This window comes from Rhinatrema bivittatum, chromosome 6 (genome assembly GCF_901001135.1).
Source record: "Rhinatrema bivittatum chromosome 6, aRhiBiv1.1, whole genome shotgun sequence".
NCBI classification, from domain to species: Eukaryota; Metazoa; Chordata; class Amphibia; order Gymnophiona; family Rhinatrematidae; genus Rhinatrema; species Rhinatrema bivittatum.
In genome coordinates this window covers 185849664-185875460 of record NC_042620.1, presented here as the reverse complement: position 1 = coordinate 185875460, position 25797 = coordinate 185849664, and the positions used below count along the sequence as shown (strand labels likewise).

Here is a 25797-nt window from a genome sequence, read left to right as displayed (position 1 = left end):
TATTATGTTTTATATTAGGTAGGAGGGCAGAATGGAGTTTTCGGAATACTTCTGTAAAGGTTTTCTTACTCTGTGATGTATTATTAAGATTATGTATCTAAAAAATGAACAAAAATGTATTAGAGCATTAAAGCTAGCTACGCCATATTACATGGATGTATATTACATATGTACATGGATGTATAATATTACATATTACATATGTACATATTACAAAGATGTATAAAATATAATAGGCTTCTATTTTAAAAATTCAAATTTTCTATATTTTCTATTAGGAAAATACATATAATGCAACATATGTGGAGCATGAAGATTTCCAAACGTGAGCAAAATCTTTGCTGGTACCAATTTGTTATGGCATTTTCTTCTTTTTATGGCAGAACATTGAAAAGTGTTTCTATTTTTCCTTCACTGCATATTTATTTTCATAAAGGACTGTCGTTCCTTGTTTCTCTTTCTTTTTTTGGAATCAGCAGTTTCCTCTTGCTCCTCTGTACTTCCAGCTCAGTTGGAACGAGGGCTGGGATCTAGCACCATCAGCTTTCATTTGCAACCACCTAGGAATTTTTTTTTTTCCTGTTTTAATCCCCTCCCAGTTTATGTTTAGTGTAGCGATGGTCCTGGCTCAAGGGCCATGTACAGGGCAAATTCCAGAACCATGCAATCATGGTCCCTAAATCTAACTAGAAGGTTTCATTGTTACTCCTACCCAACCTGGAGCTGTGAATACTGCTTCCATAGTGTCTCTAGCCCTGACTAACCAGGGGGAGTGGAAGACCTGACCTGGGGGCCTTACACACGGTAGTGCATAGCACTTACCTCAGGAGCCACCAGTTTGGCCCCATTTCACTTTCTTTTTAATGCTTTTCTTTGTGGACATATTGGATCTTGGCTTTTTTTTTTTTTAAATAATAGAGAGTAATACTTTGGTTTTTTTTGCTCACTCTGACCATTAGAGGGCTGAATTTAAGGATCAGGTGAAAAAGTGCAAAACACCTACAAATCAGTTTGCTTATACACTTTTGAAATGACATCTTTTGCCCAACCCCGATTTCCTACAACTTCTATGAGGGAAAAAGTTCCACAGACATTATTATGCAAGCAAAAAGAAACTGTGGAATTTTTGTTTGAACCATATATGTGACCCTTGGGGCATAATATTTTTACAAAAGATTTTACTTGCATTCAGAATTGTGCAAGCAGATTTACCGTCTCTTTATATTTCTTTCACAGGATCCTTAAATATGCCCTTATATGCATTTACATTTATGAACAGCTCTGCTGTGCAGATAACTTTGAAAACGATAAATACTGCAAATTCTGTTTTGGGCATGGGGAGAGAGGGAGAGGGAGGTGGGGGCAGGGAGAGGAGAGAGAGAGAGACTTTGGGGTGGCACACATACTAGTCAGCTCTTTATACCACTATAGGAGGGCCAGCTAGTAACTCAAGATGAGGTTTTGGTGGTGGTCTAGGGTTTTGGGGCCAGTTTTACATGCAGAGTGAGACATACGAACAGCACAGTAGACCTCGGTGAAGATTTGACATGATTTGGAGTGAGGAAAGTCAGACCGAGATGAGATTACTTCAATGCTCTCTCGCCCTAGCTTGAAAGTATCGTGATAGAGAGTCCATCAAGCTTGGTCGAGAGAACACTCATCCAAATAACGTCAAATCTTCGCTGAGGTCTTCTGTGCTGTTTGTACATCTCACTGCATGTAAAGCTGGCCCCAAAGCCCTAGACCACCACCAAAACCTCATCTCGAGTTACTAGCTGGCCCTCCTATAGTGGTATAAAGAGGCATTGTCTCTCTCCCCCTCGCTCTCCAAAACATTGCAATAAGCTACCTATGCGAAGCACTAAGATAGCACACGGTGCAGTAATTCTAAAATCGTAGCAACGCCCATTTTCCTTATTGCAGGCATTGTCCATGTGATATTTATAGCATTTTGATAAATCTAGGGGTCTATTATATTGGCATTAGACTGTATTAAACATACTGTTGCAGTACAGTTATTTAAAATGTATTTTAATTGGAGAAATTACTTACCTGATAATTTTGTTTTCCTTAGTGTTGACAGATAGACTCAGAACCAATGGATTTATGCTCCCCTGCTAACAGATGGAGATAGAGTCAGGTTTCAAAGCTGATGTCACCCTAGATACACCCCTGCACTGACCTCAGCCCTTCAGTATTCTCTTCAAAAGCCACTGTGGACATACTATCCAATAAACTAGATTATAAACAATTAAAAAAGGATAACCGTAACTGTACTCAACCAAACACTGAACCCCACTAAGATTATAGATGCCCTGATCTAGCGACTGGATGACAGCTTACCCGTAATCTCTTAGAAACGATATCCACTCCACAGGCGAACACTTGGCACCATTCTTGGGCAGCCATGGGCGGGACGCTGAGTCCATCTGTCTACACTAAGGAACACAAAATTATCAGGTAGGTAATTTCTCCATTTACTAGCGTGTAGCCAGATGGACTCAGGACCAATGAAATGTACAAAAGCTACTCGCAATCAGGGCGGGGGTCTGCCGCAGTCCGGTTAACACTGCCCTTGCAAAGGCTGTGTCCTCCCAGGCCTGAACGTCCAGGCGATAGAACCTGGAGAAGGTGTGCAAGGAGGACCATGTCACTGCAAGGCAGATATCGACGGGAGACAGCAGTCTAGCTTACGCCCATGAGATTGCCTGAGTCCTAGTGGAATGAGCTTAAACCTGAAAGGGTAATGGCTTTCCTGACTCCACATAGGCTCCTGTGACCACCTCCTTAATCCAGCGAGCTATGGTAGCCCACGAAGGTAGTTCGCCCTGCTTCCTTCCACAGTGAAGGACAAACAAGAGGTCTGATCTACAAATCTGTTCTGAAACTTACAGATACCACACAAAAAGCCTATTGCCATTCAAATGGTGGAGGTGGCGGAATTCTTCTGCATCCTTGTACTTACCTAGGGATGGCAACGAAATGGACTGATTCAAATGAAACTCAGAGACTACCTTGGGCAGAAGGATGGAATGTTACGAAGCTGTAATGCTTCTGGAGTCATCGGGAGGAATGGTTCCTGACACAACAATGCCTATAGTTCAAAGATGCGATGTGCTGAGCATATAGCCAATAGGGACACAGTTTTCAGGGGTAATAAATGCAAGGAAAGACTGCGCAGCGGTCGAAAGGAGGGCCCTGCCAAAAACTTCAATACTAGATTAAGATTCCATAAGGGAACTGGCCACTGAAGGACTAGCCGGAGATGCTTCACCCCTTTCAGAAAATGAGCCGTGTCTGGATGAGGCGACAGGCAGGTTCCGTTCACCTTGTCCCTGAAAGAGGAGAGAGCTGCTACCTGGAACTTCTGAAAGTTAAGAGTCAAACCTTTATTCAAACCATCCTGCAAAAATTCCAGAATTAGTGGCATTTTGACCATCAACACTGCATTCCTCTCACCAGGCCTCAAATACTCTCCAGACCCGCACATACACACTAGGGTCGTAGACAACTTCCGCACGCGGAGTAAAGTGACAATTATGCCTCCGAATATCCTCGCTTCATCAGGCAAGCCCTCTCAAGGGCCAGACCGTAAGACAGAATCGAGTCGGATCCTCGTGTAGGACTGGTCTCTGCTGTAGCAGGTCCCTGTGAGGTGGGAGGCACAGGGGGTCTCCACCAGGAGTCTCCTCATGTCCTCATACCAATCTGAAGCTATTAGTAGGACTAATCCCCTGTGGCTCTCGATTCTGTGAATGATCCTGCTGAGGAGGTACCATGGAGGGAAGGCGTATAGCAGCTGCTTTTCCGGCCAGGTCTGAACGACAGTGTCAATCCCCAGGGTAAACTGATCTCTTCTGCAACTGAAGAATCGGGAACCCTTTGCATTGTGAGATATGGCCAGCAGGTTGATGGATGGGAGACCTCAGCGAACTACTACCAGCTGAAAGGCTTTGGCAGACAACACTCACTCTCCTGGATCCAGACTCTCCCTGCTTAGAAAGTCCGCTCTGACATCGTATTTTCCTGCGATGTGGAAGGCTGAGATCATCTGTAGATGTATTTCCACCAATTCCATAAGGAGATCTATCTCCTGGTACACTTGCTGGCTTTTGGTTCCACCCTGACGGTTGATGTAGGCTTGACCCTGGAGTATGAGACTGAATTGTAGACACACCAATCTGACTGCCCAGGCTTCCAGGTGGTTTATGTTCCAGAGGGCCTTTCCTTGCTCCAATGCCCCTGGGCCGTCAGTTCTTGACAGTGAGCTCCCCAGTCCCAGAGGCTTGCATCTGTTGTGAAGACCAGCCAGTTCAGGGGGGACAAGGGTACATCCCTGCCCAGATGAGCTTCCTGCAGCCACCACTGGAGCCGAGAGCATACTTCCATCGGTAAGTGGAGGCAAATCGAATAGTCTTGAGACAGTGGGTTCCCACATGACATCAGGGAGCGCTGAAGCGTTTGCATGTGTGCCCTCGCCCTCGCCCACAGTACTACTTCCAGGATTGCCGCCATCAAACAGAGGACTTGAAAACAGCTCCACACCTTTGGGCATATCGTGTTCATTAACAGACGCACTTGGGACATTAACTTCCTTATCAGCGGGGTCGGGAAGAAGACCTTCTTCTACTTGGTGTCGAACTGGACTCCCAGATATTCCAAGGACTGGGAGGGTTTGAGACTGCTTTTGTCCAGATTTACAACCCAATCAAATTCCTGAAGCAAGGAGGACACCCTGTTGGTTACCCAGAGACTCTCTTCCATGGACTTTGCCCGGATCAACCAGATATCCAAGTATGGGTACTCCAGGATTCTCTCTTTTCTCAATGCTGCTGCTACGACCACCATAATCTTGGAAAATGTTCTGGGGGCTGTGGCCAGGACAAAGGGCAGTGCCAGGAACTGATAATGGTGACCCAGTACCACAAAGAATAGGAAACGATGTTCTTGCCAGATTGGAATATGTAGGTAGCCCTTGGATAGGTCCAGGGAAGTTAAGAACTCTCCTGATTGTATGGCCATTACCACAGAGCGTAGGGTTTCCATGCGGAAATGAATCACTCGTAGATGTCTGTCTACGCTCTTGAGGTCCAGGATGGGGCAAAAGGAACCTTCCTTCTTGGGTACAATGAAATAGATGGAGTAATGTCCCATATTTTCCTGGGGCACAGGTACTGGGATTATAGCCCTCATCCTGAAGAGCCTTATCAGGGTAGTCTCCATTGCCTGCTTCTTGTGCTGGGAGTGTCAAGGAGATATCATGAATATGTCCCAAGGAGTGCTGCGAAATTTCAGCACATATCCTTCTCGTATGACCTCCAGGACCCATTTGTCCAAAATGATCTTGACCCACCGTTGGTATAAGAGGGACAGTCGACCCCCTATCTCCTCATTCTGAGGATGGGTCGGCAAAACTTCATTGAGGGGTTCAGGACGAACCTGACGCTCTCTTGGGCTTCCGACTCTGAAAGGAATGAGATCTTCCAAAGGACCAAGACCTCTGAAATGTCAAGTTTCTGTAGGGGTGAAAGTGTTGGGAGCTCCTAGATCGACCCCTCAGGGGCGAGGGGCGCTGTAACTGCTTTCTCTTATCTTCTGATAGCTGGGGTACTGAAGATTCACCCCATTTACTGGCCAGCTTTTCCAATTCACTTCCGAAGAGGAGTGATCCTTTAAAGGCCATCTTTGTGAGATTTGCCTTGGAGGTTGCTTCTCCTGACCAATTCCGCAGCCACAGCTGTCTTCTGGCCACCACCACTGAGGCCACGCCTCTGGCTAAGGTACGGACTAGGTCTGAGCTCGCGTCAGCTAAAAAGGCAGCGTCAGGTTCCATAACCGCTATGGAATTCACCTGCGTCATCCACCTTCCGAGAGAGGAGCAGGCACAAACGAGCTACCAGGGCACAACAAGAAGCAATCTGTAAGGTCATTACTATTGCGTCAAAGGACAGTTTAAGGATGGACTCCATCTGCCTACTGTGCGCATCCTTTAAGGCCACTCCTCCCTCCACTGGGATAGTTGTTTGCTTAGAGACAGCATAGACCAGCACATCCACTTTAGGAAAATGCAAACATTTCTCTCGCTCCATTGGGTATAGAGCTTCTAACACTCGTCCACCTTTAAAACTTGCTTCTGGGGCATCCAATTCCAGTTCAATCAACTCCTGTATGGCTTCCAGTACTGGAAAGTGGCAAGAGGCTTTCCGTAGGGAAATAAGTATGGGATTCTTTTTTGGTTCCATCATAGAGTCCGCCTCAGGAACTCCCAGCATCTTCAGGGTCTGGGAAACCAGGGCTGGCAATTCGTCTCTATGGAAAAACTGTAACATGGTCCAATACGGTTCTAAACCAGGAGGGATTTCCCCATCTTCCAAGGAATCTGGTTCCTCTTCTTCGTCCATGCTGTCTGGCTCCCTGCCAGAGATAGCCTTGGTGAGTCGAGGCATGCCTCGAGGTCTGCAAATAGGACTGGAAGAGGGAGGGCTTACCAGCTGAGGTTCAGTCTGGACAGGAGTAAGTGAGGTAGCAGACTGCACCTGTACAAAGACATGAAGGCCTTGAAAGAATTCCACCCAAGAGAAGGCAGCCGAGTCCATGCCTAGCCCAGGAGGTACTAGGGTAGGTGCCGCTAAATTTCCCTCTCCTATGGATGACCCAATCCTGGGGTTACTCAGATCCGGGGTACTTCCGTTTAAGGCTGTGGCTGACCCATCCTCTGAATGGGAGGAGTCGGGCTTAGCAAAGTCTGGGGAGGCCAACTCTCCCTGGGCTTCCTCACAGTGCTGACATAAACAAGAATCCAGGTCAGACTGTGCTGTCCTAATATGACAAGCAGCACAGAGAGAAAGGCGCTTATGTTTCTTTGCTGCCGGAGCCATTGTCGACAGTAATTGCCTGTTCAGATGACTCGTGCTTAAAATTTTATGCGCACAGATTTCGGGTATCAACATGGGCCACACGAGGTGCATGCACAGCCTGTGCGCCCGTCTTTACTTGTATTCTGCGCCTAGTAAGTTGTACACGTATGTATGCGAGCAGCATTATGTGCGCAGCGAATGCGCAGAGCAGACATGCACTGCCTGTACCGAAGCTCTATGGTGGGCAATACAGGCACAAAAACTCATGCAAAATGGCACCACCGCTGCAGCCTACCATGCGGTGTGCTGACCAAGCCTAAAGCGGGGCCTAGCCCACCAGGGGGCCCGTTTAACCTGCTCAGAAGCCAACTTCCCCTTACCCCAACGGGATCAGGAATGACATCAGTACGGCACGTTGAGCAAGAAGACCAGAGGAAGTCTTACTAAAACCCCTCCGATGTCTCTGAATCGGGAGGAAATCCTCTTCTCTTTTTTTTTTTTTTTTTTTACTTACCTGGGCTCAGCACTTACTGGCTGGGTACAGAGACAGTCTCCGGCTGTGGGCAAGAGGACTTTGGCCATCACTGCCGTGCTCGGCTTCCTGCACCCACTGCCTTTCAGCTGCTTCAGCAGCAAAGCCCACACCGGGAACCGGCTACCGAACCAAGGCACACCTCTAAGGGATCTTGGCAATCACCTCAGGAATTCTCAACTGGGGAGGGACCTTTTGGTATCACCGCAGGAGAGGGGGGCTCAATCTTTTCTCCTATTTAAAAGCAGAATTTCTTCTTCCAAAAGGTACAGCAATCCCCATAGGGAAAGTATGTCTGCATCTCCTGGAGATGGAGACATACTTAAGGCGTATTTAAGGCGATGTAAGCTTTCAAACCTGACTCCATCTCCATCTGCTGGCAGGGGAGCATAAACCACTGGTCCTGAGTCCATCTGGCTACATGCAAGGAAATGTTACATTTGTACTTTGTATTAATTTTTTTTTTTTTTTTTGGAAGAAGGATCATTTCATCTTTTCTAATTAAATTTTAGTAATGCAGATGTTGGCTTTATTTTTTATTCTTTTTATAGTATGTTGTGAGCAAAAATAGAAAGCACTTGTGTGGTCTGCTTTCTCACTTTTCAGAAATTATTTTAACATAGTAGGTACACAGTACATATTGATGCTTAAAACTCTCTCATAATATGACAATAAAATGTGAGAGTTAATTTGTCAATTCATCTCATAGCGGAGTAGATTAGCAATTTATTCTTCATCCTAAACCATAACAGCATTGTGTGAGAGGGTTAAACTTACCAAGAGTTGGATGGTGGTCTACAATCCTTATTGGAATGGTCTGTCCATCTTCCAGCAGAATTTGATGGACCCCTCCCTCCAGGTCTCCAGTGCCCTCTACACTGCTAACTGTTACTAGCTGACCCATACTGACAAGGTTTTGACTTGGTACTGGTAAGTTGCTTAGAGTTGAAGCAGTAGTGCCGTTCTGACTAAGGCTGGCAATTGGAGAAAGGTTGTGTGACTGATTGAGAACCAGCGGATGGCTGGTTATAGTACTTCCAGTAGGCTCCAGCAGATTGGCAGGACAGGGAGAAGAGTGGTGATTTATTGTGATCAGGGCTGTTGTCCCATCTGTGGAGGTAAATGCTGGCTGGAACTGTAATCCCTTTGAGAAAGAAAGAAAGTAGTTGGCTAGTCAGCAGCACAATATTTGTGAAAGTTTCATTATTTTTTATTATTGGACTTAGTGTGTGCCATTATGTGAAAGCATATTAGTGCAATAGAGCACTCAAGATAATTAAAATATCTCACGTGTTCTGTCATTCATAAAAGATTTGTTTTATTATTTCTTCTTATAATCCTCAATGTCTAATATTATTCAACGCGGATAACAAAATCATGGAACAAAAGAAAAAAAAATATTTTCCAAAACTAGTTCTTAAAAGAAGGAAAAAAAAAAAAAGGCATGACAAACATTAATCAGAAAAATTATCTGTAAAGGGGGGTGGAGAAATCATACAGAAACCGGCTACCACACACAGAAGCAATACTAGCTTTTTTTTTTTTTTAATGCTCTACTTCCTGTCTCTTTATTTAAGTCCAAACAAAGAAGCCTCAAGGAAAAGAAATCTGAATTTTGAAAAAATTTGAAAAAAATTAAAAAGTTCATAGAAGGGGGTGACATATTGGGAGGAAAAGGAGAAAAGAAGCTACTTAGAGATCAGTGTGCAAGGCAGTGATTTGGTGGCCGCTTGTTCTCCCCCCCCTCCCTTCATGACAGTCTCTCCGACGTCATCTGTAGGAGATGGCTGGGGCCTTTATCACATGCGTACCTACAGTGGGAGGAGAAAGAAGCTGCTGAGTGATCCAAGTGTAAGGTGGTGACTTGTTGGCTGCTTGCCCTCCTCCTCCCCTTCGTGAGAGTCTCTCCAATGCCATCTGTGAGAGATGACCGAGGCCTTTATCAACTGTGTGCCTGTAGTGCACAGCTGCTGGTGCGCCAAAGCCACACACCAAAGGGGCACGTCCCTAGGAAGAAATTTGGAGAACATTATGGTTGGCTATTCCTATGGGGAAGAAAAGGAAAGGTAAGATCCAGGCTTAATCCCCTATGATATCTTGAGGCCCAATGGACTCACATGTGTTGCAGCCATTAGAATTAGCCCCTATGGACAAGGAGAAGACTTCTTTTATTCTGGATCCTCTCTCAGCCTGGGCACTGGTCTACCACCTTTGCAGCCATCGATGGTTACATTTGAGGGAGTGCCTTTAGTCCCCAGTGAAAGGGGAAGTGCTAGAGATGCTCTGTCGTTGATAAGAGAAGATTGTGAAAGAAACAAAGGTGGGAACTTGAAGGGATTCAGCCTGAGGCCTACGACAGAAGATAAAATTTTGGTGAAGTCATTAGGGGGCAATGAAACCATAGGAGGTTTCTCCTGTAGGTAGATCAATGGACAGTGCTTGGATAGTAGGCCTCATAATGCCAATGTTTCAACTGAAGCACTAGCTCCTTTACCATCTTCAATTTACCCTCACACTGAATCCCTTGAACAGACTGTGGAACCTAGAAATATATCATTAGTGGATGTGTGTATGGTGGTCTCACCAATGGAAAGAACAATGTCCCAGTCTATTATGTTACCCCCTCTCCCAGTTTTGACTTCCCTGTTAAAATGTAATTTTCCAAACTTAACCTGTTTACTGTAAACCGACATGATGTCCACAACGAATGCCGGTATATAAAAATGTTTAAATAAATAAATAAATAAATAAATAAATAAAATAAATAAATTGAGTAAGTTTACTAAGGATACCAAGCTGAAATTTCAAACTCATGAATCTTGTTTGAGTATCATTGAGAATGCAGCCTCTGTATTGAAATCTCAGGTGGCAATTGAACAAACTTCAAGAATTGCTCACGTCAAAGATAGTCTAATTATTCACAATTGGCTAGAAAACATTTACAGTTTTCAGTAAAGGAAGAATTAACGTTTTTTAAATTTTTCAATAATGAGATTGTCATCGGTGACTGGAAAATTATTCTTATATTCCCAAGAATAAGAGGAATATTAATGCTGAAGAGGGTGGGGGCTGGATCATTTATCTCCTAATAGTACTAATTTGTCTGTTTTCTTAGAATCTTCCCTAGATGATTTTCCTCAGAGTCACTCTCTTGGTATCCTTTTGTTCAGAGTATGATGATAGTATTTGAGAAGATTTTCTTAATAAATATTCTTTGTTTTGTGGTCAGAAAATACAGGTATTTCCTAGAGATGTGAATCGTGTGCCAGATCGTCTTAACGATCAGGTTCGGCTGGGGGGGGGGGGGGGGGAGTCTGATCGTTAAGATATGTGATTTGGAATCGTTTCCGATTCCAATTCACATCACTAATTTTTTTTTTTTAGGGAGGCCCACGCCGCTAAAAAAAACAAACCCACCCGACCCTTTAAATTGACCCCCCTTAGCCTCCCCCACCCTCCCGACCCCCCCAAAACCTTTTAACATTACCTGGTAGTACAGGGGGGCCTCGGGGGACAATTTCCCGTTCCCAGGCATCAGCTGCGCTAAAAAAAAATGGCGCCGATGCCCCTTTGCCCTTACCATGTGACAGGGTATCCGTGCCATTGGCCGGCCCCTGTCACATGGTAGGAGCACTGGATGGCCGGCGCCATCTTTAAAGATGGCGCCGACCATCTTTAAAGATGGTGCCAGCCATCTTTAAAGATCTTAATGATCAGATCCCCCCCCCCCCCCCAGCCGAACCTGATATGGAAAATTAGCTTGTAGATACTGCAGATAAATAAGAATTCGTTAACACCAGCATGTGCCTGTTAAAGATTGAATGCTAGTTCAACTTTCATTTCACTTGTTGGCCTGGTCTGGTAATTCGTAGAAGTGTTACTATTTTCATACGTTGGATCAATTTACCATATTGTTCTTTGGCAAAAGGCGGGGTTGGGCAAACACATGCCCACAGATGCGATGGACTGAATTCATTGTTTGGGAAAGTTAAGTGTTTGCAGTGGGCCCTCTCCTAGTAATAAGATAACTATATGAATCACTGGTCTAAACCAAGAAGGGTTTTGTTTTTTTTTAAATGTCTCTCAATGTATCTGACTTGTTTAATTTGGTTGTTGGAGATTGAGATGGGAGGTGGGGATCAACGCGATAAGTATTGGGCCTCGAACCCCCTTTGTGCAGGGGATAATGCGTGAAGGGAATAGAAGTAGAGGGAACGAGGGATTGGGAAAGGGAATGGGTGGAAAGGGAGGGAGAGTGGGGACAGGCAATGAGGAATAGTACAGAGGAGGGATGCACAGTTATGAATACTGTTGTAGAATGGAAGAGTCCAGTCGAAACAAATTTTGACCGAAGGGCAGACGTCAATGGTCCAAGGCTTAGGCTGGGAGGCTTGGTGTGGGAAATGAAAAGAGCTTTTAAAATATTGTCAAAAATAGATTTTGGGTGATCAATAGAATGCAGAGGTCTCTAATTAAGATGGCTACCTGGAATGTTTCTGGGTTAGGTTCGGTATATAAACCTTATATGGTATTGCAAACCTTACGTTGGCAGAAGTGCAAATTGTTGTAGGAAACTCATTTAGATGAGAAAGAATAAACTCTAACAGGGATGGGTTGGTGAGGTATATTCTTCCCAATCTCCATCTAAGGCGGCAGGAATAGCAGTTTTAATTGGGAAGCAAGTTACTTTTCAACTTAGCCAGTTGATAACTGTCCCGGAAGGCAGATTTTTAATAGCTATGGGACCATTATTCTGTCAGACTGTAACTTTGTGTAATGTCTGTGGTTGTCCACACCCCTTCCCCATTCAATGTATTTTCCTCCTGCTGTTATAATGTAAACCGATATGATGTGTATTTTAATATCAGTATTAAAAAAAACTGTTAAATAAATAAATATATCAGCATTCATTTTTCACAAATCTGGTAAAATTATTAGCAGATAAAACACAGGGTCCTCTACTGATGAGAGAGACTTTAACTGTGTCCATGACCCTAAGTTGGATAGATCCTCAGGGAATAACATGCTGGAGGACTATCCAGTAAAAAGAGTTTCTTATGTTTGCGGTAGCTTAGACTGGTAGTTGTGTGGCATATGTTACACCCTGGGGGTAGAGAATATGCACACATTTCTAAGGCACATAGATCTCACTCGTGCATAGATTACTTGCTGATAGAAGGCCACACTTTCGTGAAAGTTACATGTGTCGAAATTGGGCCCCTAGAGGTTTCAGATCACACCATGGTGTGGCTAGATATGGAGGGATTTCGACCAGCAGAAGCGAGTATTTTATGGCAGTTTCATAAATATCTATACAAAGATTCTAGATTTAAGGAACATATATATAAGAAGTGGTAGGAGTATATAAATGGATAATGAGGCCCATAGAGAAACATCAATCCTTTTTTGGGAAACGGTGAAGTTAGTATTAAGGTGAGAAATATATATTGCTGCTCAGAAGGCGGCTTTATCTAAGGAAGTGTTTCAGCTGGAAAAACAATTAAAAATGGCAAACAGCACTTATGAATCTCAGGTAACGGCAGGAAACAGAACTAGATTTTTGGAAGTTCAGGCCACACAATTCCCTCTTACATAAGCAGGCTCAGAAGTCAATGTTATGTTATAAATCAAGATTCTATCAATATAGTAACAAATCGGATAGGATGTTGGCAAATTTAATAAAGAATTGGGGAGATCAGAAGTACCTCAATTCAGCGACCGGGCCCCCTCGGCGATCCAGCGGCCGGGCCTACAGCGTTCCACCTCCTAACTCCGCGATCCGGCGACCGGGCTCCCTCGGTGTTCCAGCATCCGGCTCCACAGCGCTCCTCTCCACCGACCGAGGCTCGTCACAGCCGGTGCGGGTGACCCACCGGGATCCGAGCCCCCAACATGAGGTGAGGCCTACCTCTTCCGGCCCGACCGACAGACGCAACCGTGACACTACTTCCGGTCCCGCAGACCCCCCTCCTCCTCAGTGACTATTTAAAGACTGTTCCCCTGGCGTCCCATGCCAGGCGTCTCGCACACCAAAGGAGCGCAACTAAGGGGCTAGCCCCTTAGTGTGCTCATTTGTGCTGCCCCCAATGAATCTTATCTCTACCCTTCATGACCTAATGCCTCTATCTCACAATATCCGACGTCCTCTCCATTACACTCTTTCGTTACACCACAAACCAACACCTCTACACTTCTCTAAACCTCCTCCTTCCTAACCCCCTCTGCCTCATACACCTATCATAATTCTTCAGGTACCCCCCTACCAGCCCCTCCACTAATATGCAGCACCACCGCATTCCCACCCTCAGCTACAACAGACACCGACCCGCTACCTCATATATTACTCGGTAGCACTCATTCCTTAAAACCATCCTTCCAACCATGATCTCACCCCCCCCCCCCTCCACACACAATTCCTTGGTATCACTGCCCTCTCTCTTATCCTTTTTAACGCTCAATCTTTAAGTAAAAAAATGCCCATCCTTAACGACATGCTCCTTGATGAAACTCCAGACATTTGCGCAATAACAGAAACGTGGCTAAAAGATACTGACATTGTCCTCCTTAACCAACTTCCCAATGACATGTATAAGATCATTTCCATCCCTAGACCTAAAAAAAAAAAAAGGGGTGGTATCCTACTGGCTATTAAAAACCAACTTAACACATCAACTTATCCCCTCCCCACCCAAAATTGAAATCGGTCTCTTTAAATCTTCTTCATTGCAAATCTGCCTAATTTACGCCCCTCCAGGAACACTCGACAACAATCCCTCCCCCCGATAGAATACATAGCCAAAAACGTATCCATCGACACCCCAGCTATCATCCTAGGTGACCTCAACCTTCACGTCGACAAAATACCCCTAACACCATCATGTGCCACCATCCTGGTAGCCCTCAAAGCCATAGGATTCAAACAGATCATTAACGCACCAACACACAAAGCCGGCCATTCCCTTGACCTAATCTTTATCAATCACCACATAACAACTGACACCCCATCCTGCACGTCCATTCCTTGGTCAGACCATTACCTCATAAAAACTTCCTGCTCCCTAAAGAAATCCCATACCCTTCCTGACTCTCACAGTACCATACACTTCAGAAAAACATGCAAAAGGGACGACCTCAATCCAGGCCCTCGCTAACCACTCTTGACAACCTAGATCTCTCAAGTGCTGACACCGCCCTTGCATCATGGAACAACCACACATGCATAGTTGCCAATAGGGTTTGCCCCCTGCAATCAAAACAACTTAAATCCCAAATCAACTCTAGAAAACCCTGGTTCTCACCAGAACATAAAGAGTTGAAACACAATCTTAGAAAATCTGAAAGGAATTGGCACAGAGAACCTACCCCCACTCTCCTTGCGCGATACAAGTCTTCCCTACACATCTATAGAGACATGCTAGATAATGTCAAAAAAAACTTCTATGCCATAAAAATTCACCAATACCAGTTCAATCCACGAGCCCTCTTCAAATACGTCACCTCCCTCACTAAAACAACCCCAGCTGCCATTCCAGAAAAAGAAGCCAAAGTTAAATGTGAGGATCTGGCAACATTTTTCCATGACAAAACCAATAAACTGCAAACACGCTTCCCATCTACTCTACACACCCCACAGAAAGCCCACTCCCCCTCTTCAAATAACCCCCCCACATCACTGGAGCTCACCACGGCTCTCGAAATCGAATCCTTACTTAAGAAAGCCAAGCCATCATCCCACCCCTCAGACACTATCCCTACAAAACTTCTCATTCCCATACCTAACGTAATAGCCCAACCCATTGCCAACATAATTAACGCATCCAAAGGAGGAGTAGTACCCAGCCCACTTAAACAAGCAATAGTAAAGCCCATTCTAAAAAAACCTAAGCTCAACCCCACTGATCTATCCAACTACCGCCCCATCTCTAATTTACCGTTCATCTCAAAAATATTAGAGAAAACCATCAATCGCCAACTCACCGATTACCTAGATGACCATCAAATCCTCTCTCCCTCCCAATACGGTTTTCGTAAATTCCATAGTACTGAAAACCCTCCTCTTATCCTTAACTGATCACCTTATCAAAGGTCTAGATAAAGGACAGTCCTATATCTTGGCCATCTTAGACATCTCGGCAGCTTTTGACACCATCAGCCATAGTATACTCCTCCAGCGTCTTAATGAAATTGGTATAACTGGACTTGCACACACCTGGTTCAGTTCCTCTCTCTGTAACAGAAACTTCAAAGTTAAAATTGGAAACTATGAGTCTAAAGAAATCCCACTAAACCAAGGTGTCCCTCAAGGCTCTTCCCTGTCATCTACACTTTTTCAATATATACCTCCTACCGCTCTGCCAACTTCTATCCAATCTCAAGCTCCCACATTTTCTATATGAAGATGATGTACAAACTCTCATTACCTAAAGCCCTCAACACTTGGGAGCCACTCTACAATCAATCAACAAACTTTTAAACAGCATCCATCTTGCCCTTCACATCACAAAAACTGAACTTATCCCTTATCACCTCCACAACCCACTCCCACGCCCTCTCCCTACATCACACGCTTCCATCCCACATCTCCTTTTCCCAACAGGTTCAGGACCTAGGAGTCACACTAGATGATCAAATTAGCTTCAGGAAATTCATCAACTCAACACTTAAAGAATGCTTCTACAAGATACACACCTTAAAGAAACTGAAACCCCTCCTTCACTTCTCTGACTTTCGCACAGTCCTACAAACTATGCTCTTTTCCAAAATTGACTACTGTAACTCTCTCCTCATAGGGTTACCCAAGAACGCCATCCACCCCCTACAAATTCTGCAAAACACTGCTGCCCGAATCCTCACCAATACTCGCAGCAACGAACACATTACTCCTGTATTAAAAGAGCTTCACTGGCTACCTATATCCTCCCGCATCCAATACAAGACCCTCTCAATCATTCACAAAGCACTACACAACCCTGACATGAACTGGTTCAAAGACTCTCTCCAATTCCACTCATCCTCCAGAAACCAATACCTTGCCACTATACGCACTCCTTCTCCTAAACTCACCAATCTCGCTTCCTCCAAAGCCCGAGCGCTTTCCTTAGCGGGTCCTGTCTTATGGAACTCAGTGCCTGCAGATCTGCGCCAAGAAACTATGCCCGAAAAACTTTAAGAAAAAACTCAAAACGTGGCTTTTCTCACAGGCTTACTCCTAATATCATCATTTCGACCTCGTAATTTCCCCTCTTCTTACCTTGTCATTGCCCGTCTCACCCCTCATACCCCCTAGCCCACTACCTATCCCCACACTCCTTCCTCCTACACCCCATCCCTTCCCCACCCCCCCCCCATAGTCCCAGCTTTTGGCCCCCACCTCAATTCACTCCCAACACTTCTCATTATTCCTTCTCCTATATACTATCTAGCATTGTTTATCATGTATATATCTATAGCATTGTTTTTCTGTTAAATATCGTATATATTTTGCAATTCTCCTATACTATGCTACTCACTCAAGTTTAATGTATATATTCCTTCTCGTTCCTTGTCAAACACCTCTGGCGTAATGTTTCTGTTCATTGTACACCGACGTGATATCTTGGATGAACGTCGGTATATAAAAACCATAAAATAAATAAATAAAATAAATATCAGGGCCTTGAAAGGGGGGAGGGGGAATTAAGGAGAGATTAAAAACTCTACTAAAGATGTAAGTGAAATATTTTGTTTATTTCATAAGAATTTGTATAGTAATTCCAAGGCTGATGAACAAAAAATTGATAAGTATTTAATGAAAGCTCACCTGCCGAAGTCACAGGACTCCCATAGGGAAAAGTTAAATGCCCTGATTCAGCTGGAGTAAATTCATCAGGTAATCCGGCAGACAGCTTCTCAAGACACCAGGACCTGATGGGTACGCTGGGGAATTTTTTATTATAATAGGGAGAGTAATATGAGGTACATGGGAAACTGGATAATGGGGACAAATTCTTTCACCTCCTTAGACATTGAAGAACCTGGTGGCACCCCATGAGTTGCAATATATTTTAAACAGATTACATCTAGCCTTACCAAAACAACTCCAGCGAAGTGCTCTTATAGTTTCAATAATAAAAACCTGGCAATGGTACTGTAGGTTTATGAAGGTGGATCACCGTATCTCCCATTTTTGGCCCATTTTGGGGAATGCTGAATTTAGCCCAGGATCGCAATCTCGGACTTTTCGTGAATGGGCAAATAAAGGGTAATGGATTATAAAGCATGTTCTTCCTGAAAAAGGATTGATTTTACCCTATACTGAAATTTATACCAACGTTGACATTTCACCAAATCAGGGCTTTGCTTACCTCCAATTGCAACATTACCTCCGGTCTCTGGACCTTGAGACATTACATAGTAAGCAAAGGGAAATTCAACTAGAATTATTTGATGTGGAAGTGTTAGGATTTGTGGGTTTCGTGGACCCTTGGCCCGAGGTGAGGGTTGATACCATCTGCGGGGAGGAGCCCCACAGGTCCTCACCGTCAGGAGGCGAGGTTAGCTGCAGCAAGAGACACAGTTTCCTATGTTCTTGGTGTCCACATGAACCACGACAGCCGGCTCCCTCCCCAGCATTTTCTATAATCCTATCTAGGTGACACGCGAGGTCCGCCACCTTCGCACCATGCAGGCAAGTTACCAGGTGGTCCGATGTTATGGGGACAGCCAGCGATTAACAGAGCTCAGACAGAAAGAAACAAGTTTGAAAATTTCAGACCAAGATAAAGTATATGATCTGAAAAATTGAATGTCATCCGCATAAACTTTATAGCTTATGCAGAGGCAAGCCAAGATTTTACAGAGGGGAAAAAAATGATGAAAAGGGTTGCCAATAAGGCAGAGCCCTGCAGCACCCTGGTGGTCAGAGCGTTCCCATCAGAGACTGCATTTCCAATGGTAATTTGCCGAGTTCAGTTGGTTAGCAAAGAGGTAAACCAGATAATAACAGTACCAAAAATACCAACTGATTTTAAACATACCAGCAAAATCCCATGATCAAGCGGCAGATGTCTAAAAGAATCAGTACATATTCAATGTTACGAGTGAAACCCCTGATGATGATATTGAAGCTGGATAAAAGGTACGTTTCTGTGCCATAGGACTTTCTAAAACCAAACTGGTATTAATTGATAACTGCATGAGTTTCGACGATAACATTAAGCTGAGCCAGTACAGAACTTTCAATAATCCTAGCAGGCACTGGGAATGAGGATATTGGTCTGTGACTACCCAGAGTGAGAGGGTCAGCAGAGGGTTTTCAATATGGGACATACCAAAGGTTGTTTAAGAGAAATTGCAAGAGTACCAGTACATACAGAGATATTCACAACATCAGTAATAAATCTACAAAGATCATCCCTCAATTTTAATAAAGCTGTAGGCCAGGAATTGAGGGGACAGGAAGACGACTTCATTCTGGCTAAGATACGAGCAATATCGTCAGCAGAAACCAGTTCAAATGTATCCCAAAGAGGGAAATCATCATTAGTAGTAGTAGAAGATTTAAATGAGTTAAGACGTAAAATTGTCACAAATATTTGTAATTTTAGTTGAAAAGTAGGCTGCAAATTCATTACAGCAAGTAGAACTACTATTTTAAACTGTGCTGGGATTCACTGGCCTAGAAGTTATAGACTTTATAATGTGAAAGAGTTCAGAACAGTTGTTCCCTACAAAATGAATTTTCTGGGAATAGTATTTTTTTTTTTTTAGCTTTATTAATCTGTGCATGGTAAACAGAGTTTCTGAAAGTAGACTGATTTTGTAATCAAAGAAGGAGACTTAATGCCATCTGTGCTTGCAGTGCTGTAGTTGGTGCTTTAAAATTCTTAGTGCATTTAACCATGGAGCAGTTTTTTTGAACGAGAGGATCCCTAGTAGCTAGAGGATGGAAATGAAGAAACAGGGTAACTTGTGGCAATTTTACCTGTAACATTTATGCATAGCGGTAACCTCTACAGAGCCACAGTTACAATCCTAAACATACTGCTGGGCAAACTGGATGGATCATTTGGGTCTTTTATTTGCTGTCATACACTATGTTACTATGTAACTTGATGAGCATGGTATCTCCCCAAACTCTTAATGAGGCAAGCTTTAAGTTGATGCCAAAACATTTAGTATTGAAGGAGAAGCAGCAGGTGGGTCACTCAATACTCCAAGTACTGAGCAACTGTCTCTGCAATCTTTCAATGCAGTTCTTCCTTGAAGATTGTGAGGCCAAAGATATAGTGGGACTCTGCAGGGGGATTACTTTCTCTGCAGTTTCTCAGGGGCAATGAAAGCCTGAAGCAGGATCCCTGGAAACTATCACAGACAAAAGACAGAGACCTCTAGGCACAGCTACTTTGAAAGTGGGACAGCTGCCTCAAAAATTACTTAGCTTTTTGAGATGTTTGCCAAAGAGAAACAGTGCTGTGTCCTCTCAGCACTGTGCTTGCGCAATCAGAACTTGATATTCAGCACAAGTTAGGAGAGCGAGATTTCTCTTGGCTCTGAAGCCAATCCTTTGTCATTGAAGTGGGTACTTCCTTCAGTACTCTGTGCCACCAGTGAATAGCACAGCTCCATGGTCATTTGGTTTTGACTTTGACTTCAATATCAGTTCAGTGGATTTGGTCTTCTTTAAATCTTCAAGATAGGCCTGGAATCTTCAATTTGCAGAACTCTATTGTCCTTGGTGGCATCCTAGACCAGATGCTATAAAAGGTCAAATAATACTCCTTTCCCAAGCACTTGAAGCAGACTTGATGATGATCTGTAATGAACATCTTCTCTCTGTTCTTGGGGCAAAACTTCAAGCTGATGACTGTATTGAGACGAGCTGTGAAAAATAGTTGAGCCAAATTCAAGAGAGCAAATTTTCATTCAGAAAGACAAGCCAAAGAAAACCCTAACCAGTATGTCAGTCAGGAGTAGCGCCCTAAAACGTATTTGCTAAAAGTAATAACGTTTCATACATGTAAAATTTTAAAAAAGAAATTTGATTAGGGAATTAGGAGGTTCAAAAAGAAAATATAAGGCATACTGAAGTTGAGGAAAAACTGAAATTAGCAGAAACTGCTGAAAAAGACTAGAGATAGCAAGGAATTGCTCTAAAAAAAAACAAAAAACATTTTTCAGGCATGTGGAAAATACTGAACTGAGGCACAATTTTGGGACTGCTGTGCATGTCCAGAAGAGTTGCAAATACTTTTTAGGAAAGCTCTAGAAAGCGTCCAGTCAGTGCCAGGGAGGTGATGAAATCACTAACATATGAATAGGTGATCTACTTGTTTTCAGAGAATTAACATTTTTGCACCTTCCTGATTCATACAGCACAGTAGCTGATAAGGTGCTTGTCTTTGATGACTGTCAGAGCAAAGCTTTTTAATTTAAATCATTTTATTAAGCAAGAAAATTACAAACAAACACTGCACACACATGGTTCTGGTGTGCACCAAGACAACTAGAAAAGAATATTACTTGCTTACATTTTCTTCCCCCATATATAATCCCTCCCTCCATCCTCATACAGTCTGAAAAGGTGAACAAACATGAAGACAGCATAAAGAACAGTGAATGAATGCATACTAGCTGTCCCTTCATAGATAATGTACCCGCCATAAAAAAAGAACAAGGAAGAAGCTTAAACAAGCAACACCCATTGAAAGTATGATAAGCAGCATTTAAGCTTTTTTCAATTTTTTTTTCTTAATAAAGTCATAGAATTTGTTCTCCCTTTGAGTGTATATCAAGTACAGTGTCAAGCACAAAGACAAAATCTAAGTAGCTCAAGCACCTGAGAAGCATTGTAAGATCCATGTAAGACATGACGGGAAGAAGTCATTTTCAAAGGCATTTACCAGGGTAAATAGCGACTCACCCAGATAAGTTTTCACCGATCCCACTGGTGGTGGAAGCAGCAGGAGGTCTGTACGGCTGCTGGCAGGCTCCATCCCACTAGCAGCAGAAGAAGCAGGTGGCCAGAGCAGAAGACGAAGCACATCCTGCAGCTCCTCCTCATGTGCTAGCCCCATGGTAATTCAATACACGCTAGCTCTTCCTGAATTCTCATCTTATGGTGCACGAGATGAGAATTCAGGAAGTGCTAGCACCATGAGTTTTGAATTACTGCGGGATCAGTATGCAGGGGGAGCCACAGAACGGCTGCTCTCCCCAATGAAGGAGGTACAGGCCAGCGGCAGCAGCAGCAGAGGAAGAATGACCCGTGGACCCTGACTGCCTAGTTTGCATGTGTGTGTGAGTGAATGGGTGGCTACCTGGGACAGGTGGCTGTGTGTGAATGGGAGCCTGCTTGGGATGGGTATGTGTGAATGGGAGCCTGCTTGGGATCGGTATGTGTGAATGGGAGCCTGCCTGGGATGCATGCATGTGTGTGAATGGGTGCCTGTCTGGGATATGTGTGTGCGTGCACAAGCATGCACGGGACCCTTCCAGGGATGGGTAGGAAGTGCATGCGTGAGAAATGGAGCCTGCCTGGGATTTGGATGGATGTGAATGGGAGCTTGCCTGAGTTGTGTGTGAGAGAGAGAATGAGAGCTGCCTGGGTTATGAGTGTGTGTGAGAGCAAGAGACACACAGAGAGAGAATGAGAGCTGCCTTGTTGAAAGAGAGAGAGAATGAATGAATGTGGCTGCAGGTGGATCCCAACCTGCCAGCAGCTGAAACGAAGAGGAGGAGCCAGGGCTGCTGGCAGATCCCAACCAAAGAAGAGCTAGAGTCACCTGGTGTTTGTTTGAGAGGGGAGCGTGTGTGTGTGCGCGCATGAGCGTGTGTAAGCATGAGCGTGTATGTGTATGCGTATAAGAAAGAGAGGAGAAAGCTTGTGCATCCCACGCCCACTAATCCACGACAATCTTAAGGTGAACTGGAAATCCTAAATTCCCAGGTATGGAGAGTGTGAATTTTTAAAATCAGTTTTATTTTTCAGGTGTTATTTAATGTGTCTGCCGTTTTGAAAATTTTATTGGTGTTTGGGACATTTAAAAAAAAAACTGTGAGTTTTTAATTATTTGATTTTTTGTCATCTGATTTTGGAATATTAATATGTTTTTAGTATTATGATGTATTTATTTAATTTATTGTTTGATGTTTATTGTTTGATGTTTGAGGAATGATGATGGTTCTGTTTTTTCACTGTTGTATTGCATAGAGCAGTGTTTCCCAACCCTCTCCTGGAGGCACACCTAACCAGTCGGGTTTTCAGGTTTGCCACAATGAATATGCATGATATAGATTTGCATATGTTGGAGACCCAGGGTATGCAAATCTATTTCATGCATATTCATTGTGGCAAACCTGAAAACCCGACTGGTTAGGTGTGCCTCCAGGAGAGGGTTGGGAAACACTGGCATAGAGAGTCTGGTTTCTTGTGGTTTCCAGTTCAGGTTTTGTCATGTTTATATTTCTACTTTATGGTTGCTCTATTCTGTATTTGGTGAGGGTCTGTTTATGTTCCACATAAGCTCACACACAACACACGTTACAGTAGGTCTAATACCACATGGGTTCCAAGTGTTTGTTTGCAGAGATTTCTGGTTGGCATCACAGCAGTGCATGTAAATATAATTTAAGTGTTATATTTACCTCAGAATACTGTACTTTGATATAAATTTAGCAGCTGCAAATATAGTATCGTCCCGTCTATGTCCCTTTCACAACCAAATCCCCTACCGCCCACATTATCTCTAATAACCTACTGCAAATAAATGTGTACATTCTTTAATACAATGCAATAACAGACACATAGAAATTGGATAAAAAGGTCACAGCTTTATTGAATATATATATATATATAAATACATACCCCTAGAAAACGGTACCCAAGCCAATATGGTAATTGCCAAAGACCAGGCTACACCACCATCTCCGTTGCCCGCCATAATAACCAAGCAAGGCAGCATCGAACCCGGGACCCCACCTTGTCCCCAAGCAAGGGGGCCCCCCTGAGGCATAATGAAATGCTTCACCATGTGCTGCCCAAGGCACCATTCCACTGCTGACCTGGACCATGATTGCATGCCTGTACCATGTCCGAAATGCCCCCATTGGCCCGGATAAATGCCATAGGCATGAGATAGGGCATGCCCTTGCCTCATGTCCCCCACCAACATTTAGCTGCAGAAGACATCAATCCCCCAATAACAATCCCTCCAAAGCCTCCTGTAGGGGATTGGTGAATATATCTTATCCAATGTCCGAAAGATGAACTCTATCCGACAATAGACATCTGCCCATTCGTGCCCGATTTGGCAACCACCAATCTTTCAGGTCCATACGCTGATCTGACGGTTGATCTTCTTGTGCCCTCTCCTCCACAGTTTCAAGTCATTCAATTTTGGATGTGAAATAACGTCAGAACACAAGAAATGAGTATGCAGGAACCAGGATGATAGCTCAACCAAGTAATTCTTGATCCTCATAATTAATTACTTGCTTGATAATTCGATGAGGTCACTGCACCCCAAATGTACTATGATGGTGTCTGGGGCCGTCGTTGAAACCCTCAAATGCCAAAGAAGGGGTAATAAATGGTCCCAATGCATACCTGGCTTGTCCATCCATGCCATGACCAGCCCGTGATGTGCCAATCCCAAATACGGGCCATAGGGGCGATTGTGTGCTCTCTTAGCAAACCAATGCACAAAAGAGTGACCGATAATCCAAGTAGTTAATTGAGCCCAGCGCAGATCTGCAAAATACAATTAAGAATTATGAGTAGGTGTGCTCACCCAGTCCATCCCGACATAAGTATTGACTGCTGTGGATCTCCATCTTCCTATCTGCTTTATGGTGTTATCCATAGACCTGCTTGTGCCATGTTCTTGGCCGCTCCAATCATAAAGGAGTGTGTGGTAAATTTTTTGGCATCCAGGCTCATTTTTGTTCAGCCATTCTGAGCACAGTGAAGAACTGATATCTGGCCATTGGGAACTGGTCAGCGCGCACCAGCAAATGTACATCTCCAGAGGTTCGAACAGCTAAATACTTCATGTTCTGGACAGGACAAGTGATGCATGCCTCAATCTGCTTCAAAGAAAGGATTGCACCCTTTCCCGCCTGATTGGTTTTCGACCTGTGTTTCTTTATACGGAGCACTAGAGGTGTACGTGTCATGTTCCGCAACAGTATGCCACAGGTACCCGGATTGTTCTTGCTGGATGCAACCAACTCGCTCAAACATAAAGCCCCCAAAAAGGCCAGCGAGAAGGCAAGATGAAACAGGTTTGTTTTGAAGTCGGAAGTGAGATGGATGCCAAGAGCACCCATAGGGTCCCTAGCAGATCAAGTGTAATTGAAAGTCATGTGTCCATGGTCAGCCTCAATTTTCTCGACCAACTTGCCAACATCTTCTTCAACAGGAAGGATTTGGTGGGATCCCCCCATCTGTGCACGTTTCAGAAAAAGTCCAGACCTGCTAGATGTCTAACCAGAGCCTCTGGATGCCCCCATTTCCTTGGCAAAAAGATATACTTTACCTTCAGGATTTCCAGCACTGGTCCAGGCCTCCAGCCGTGTTGTGTTAGGAATCTTAGCCAATGGGAAGTGGAGATGATGAGCGGTATATACAATTGGTATAAACCACAATAGTAAATGGTATAGCACTAAAGAAGTTTGAGGAACCTTGTACTGGATTACTCAAAAGATGAAGCATAGAAAGAAATTAGATTCAGCGTTTCCATCTTTATTCATGAATGGTTGAAGAAATGTTTTGGTCCCCCAACACGGACCGTGTTTCGCCACATGGGCTGTGTCAGGAGGGACAGAAGCCCAAGAAATCAACTTTTGGTAAATGTTCAAAATTTAAAGACAGGAATAAAGTCCATGTGCAGTTAGAGAAGTTGTCTTAATGTTGTGTGAAGCACCCTGAGGAGGATAATCCGAAATGGGGTTGAGTTTGCAGGTGTGAAGGCCACAGCCAGAACGACAATTTTTTTAAAAACTTATGTTGAGCCAATTCAGATGTTCGAAAAGCAGAAGGGCAAGTAAAGCTTCGGAGTAAATCTGAAGGCAAAAGTTCCGTGGCGAGTTAGGAATCTTGTCATGTGGTCATAACTTCGGCAATATGCAGACCATGTAGCTGGAGCCAAGGACCATCGTGCAAAGTCCTTGGTGGTTGGAGACCAATCATCCACAGGTGCTCCGGCATTGGAGTTCTCTGTTCATCAGCTTGTAAAACAAATCCTACTTAGCATGAGAAGGAATCAGCAATACAATTACAAACCCATGGAACGTGCCTTGTCCTCACTGTGGTATTGAGGCGCAAACTCGCGAGGACAACTTCCCTTAGCAAATCTACCACCTTGGGGCATTTAGCTGACTGTCTGTTCAAAACCTGGACTAACACTTGATTGTCACACCAAAAAATTG

At 43.9% G+C, this 25797-nt stretch overlaps 1 protein-coding gene across 5 annotated transcripts in view; it reads right to left on the bottom strand.

The window, feature by feature from the left end:
* The window catches only part of CARF (calcium responsive transcription factor), a 435125-nt gene that overhangs the window by 247486 nt on the left and 161842 nt on the right, over positions 1 to 25797 (bottom strand). The window contains exons 15-16 of one of the 5 annotated variants that reach the window (XM_029606291.1): positions 9201 to 9396; positions 8225 to 8533 (exon numbers count right to left, since the gene is read on the bottom strand). The exons of 2 other annotated variants lie outside the window; for them this stretch is intronic. In XM_029606291.1, the coding sequence (XP_029462151.1) occupies positions 8358 to 8533; positions 9201 to 9396 (372 nt within the window). In that variant the 3' untranslated portion in view covers positions 8225 to 8357. Of the gene's footprint in view, positions 1 to 8166; positions 8534 to 9200; positions 9397 to 16839; positions 20249 to 25797 lie in introns of those variants that run through there. 2 more of the 5 variants (XM_029606290.1, XM_029606292.1) reach the window with 2 other exon arrangements.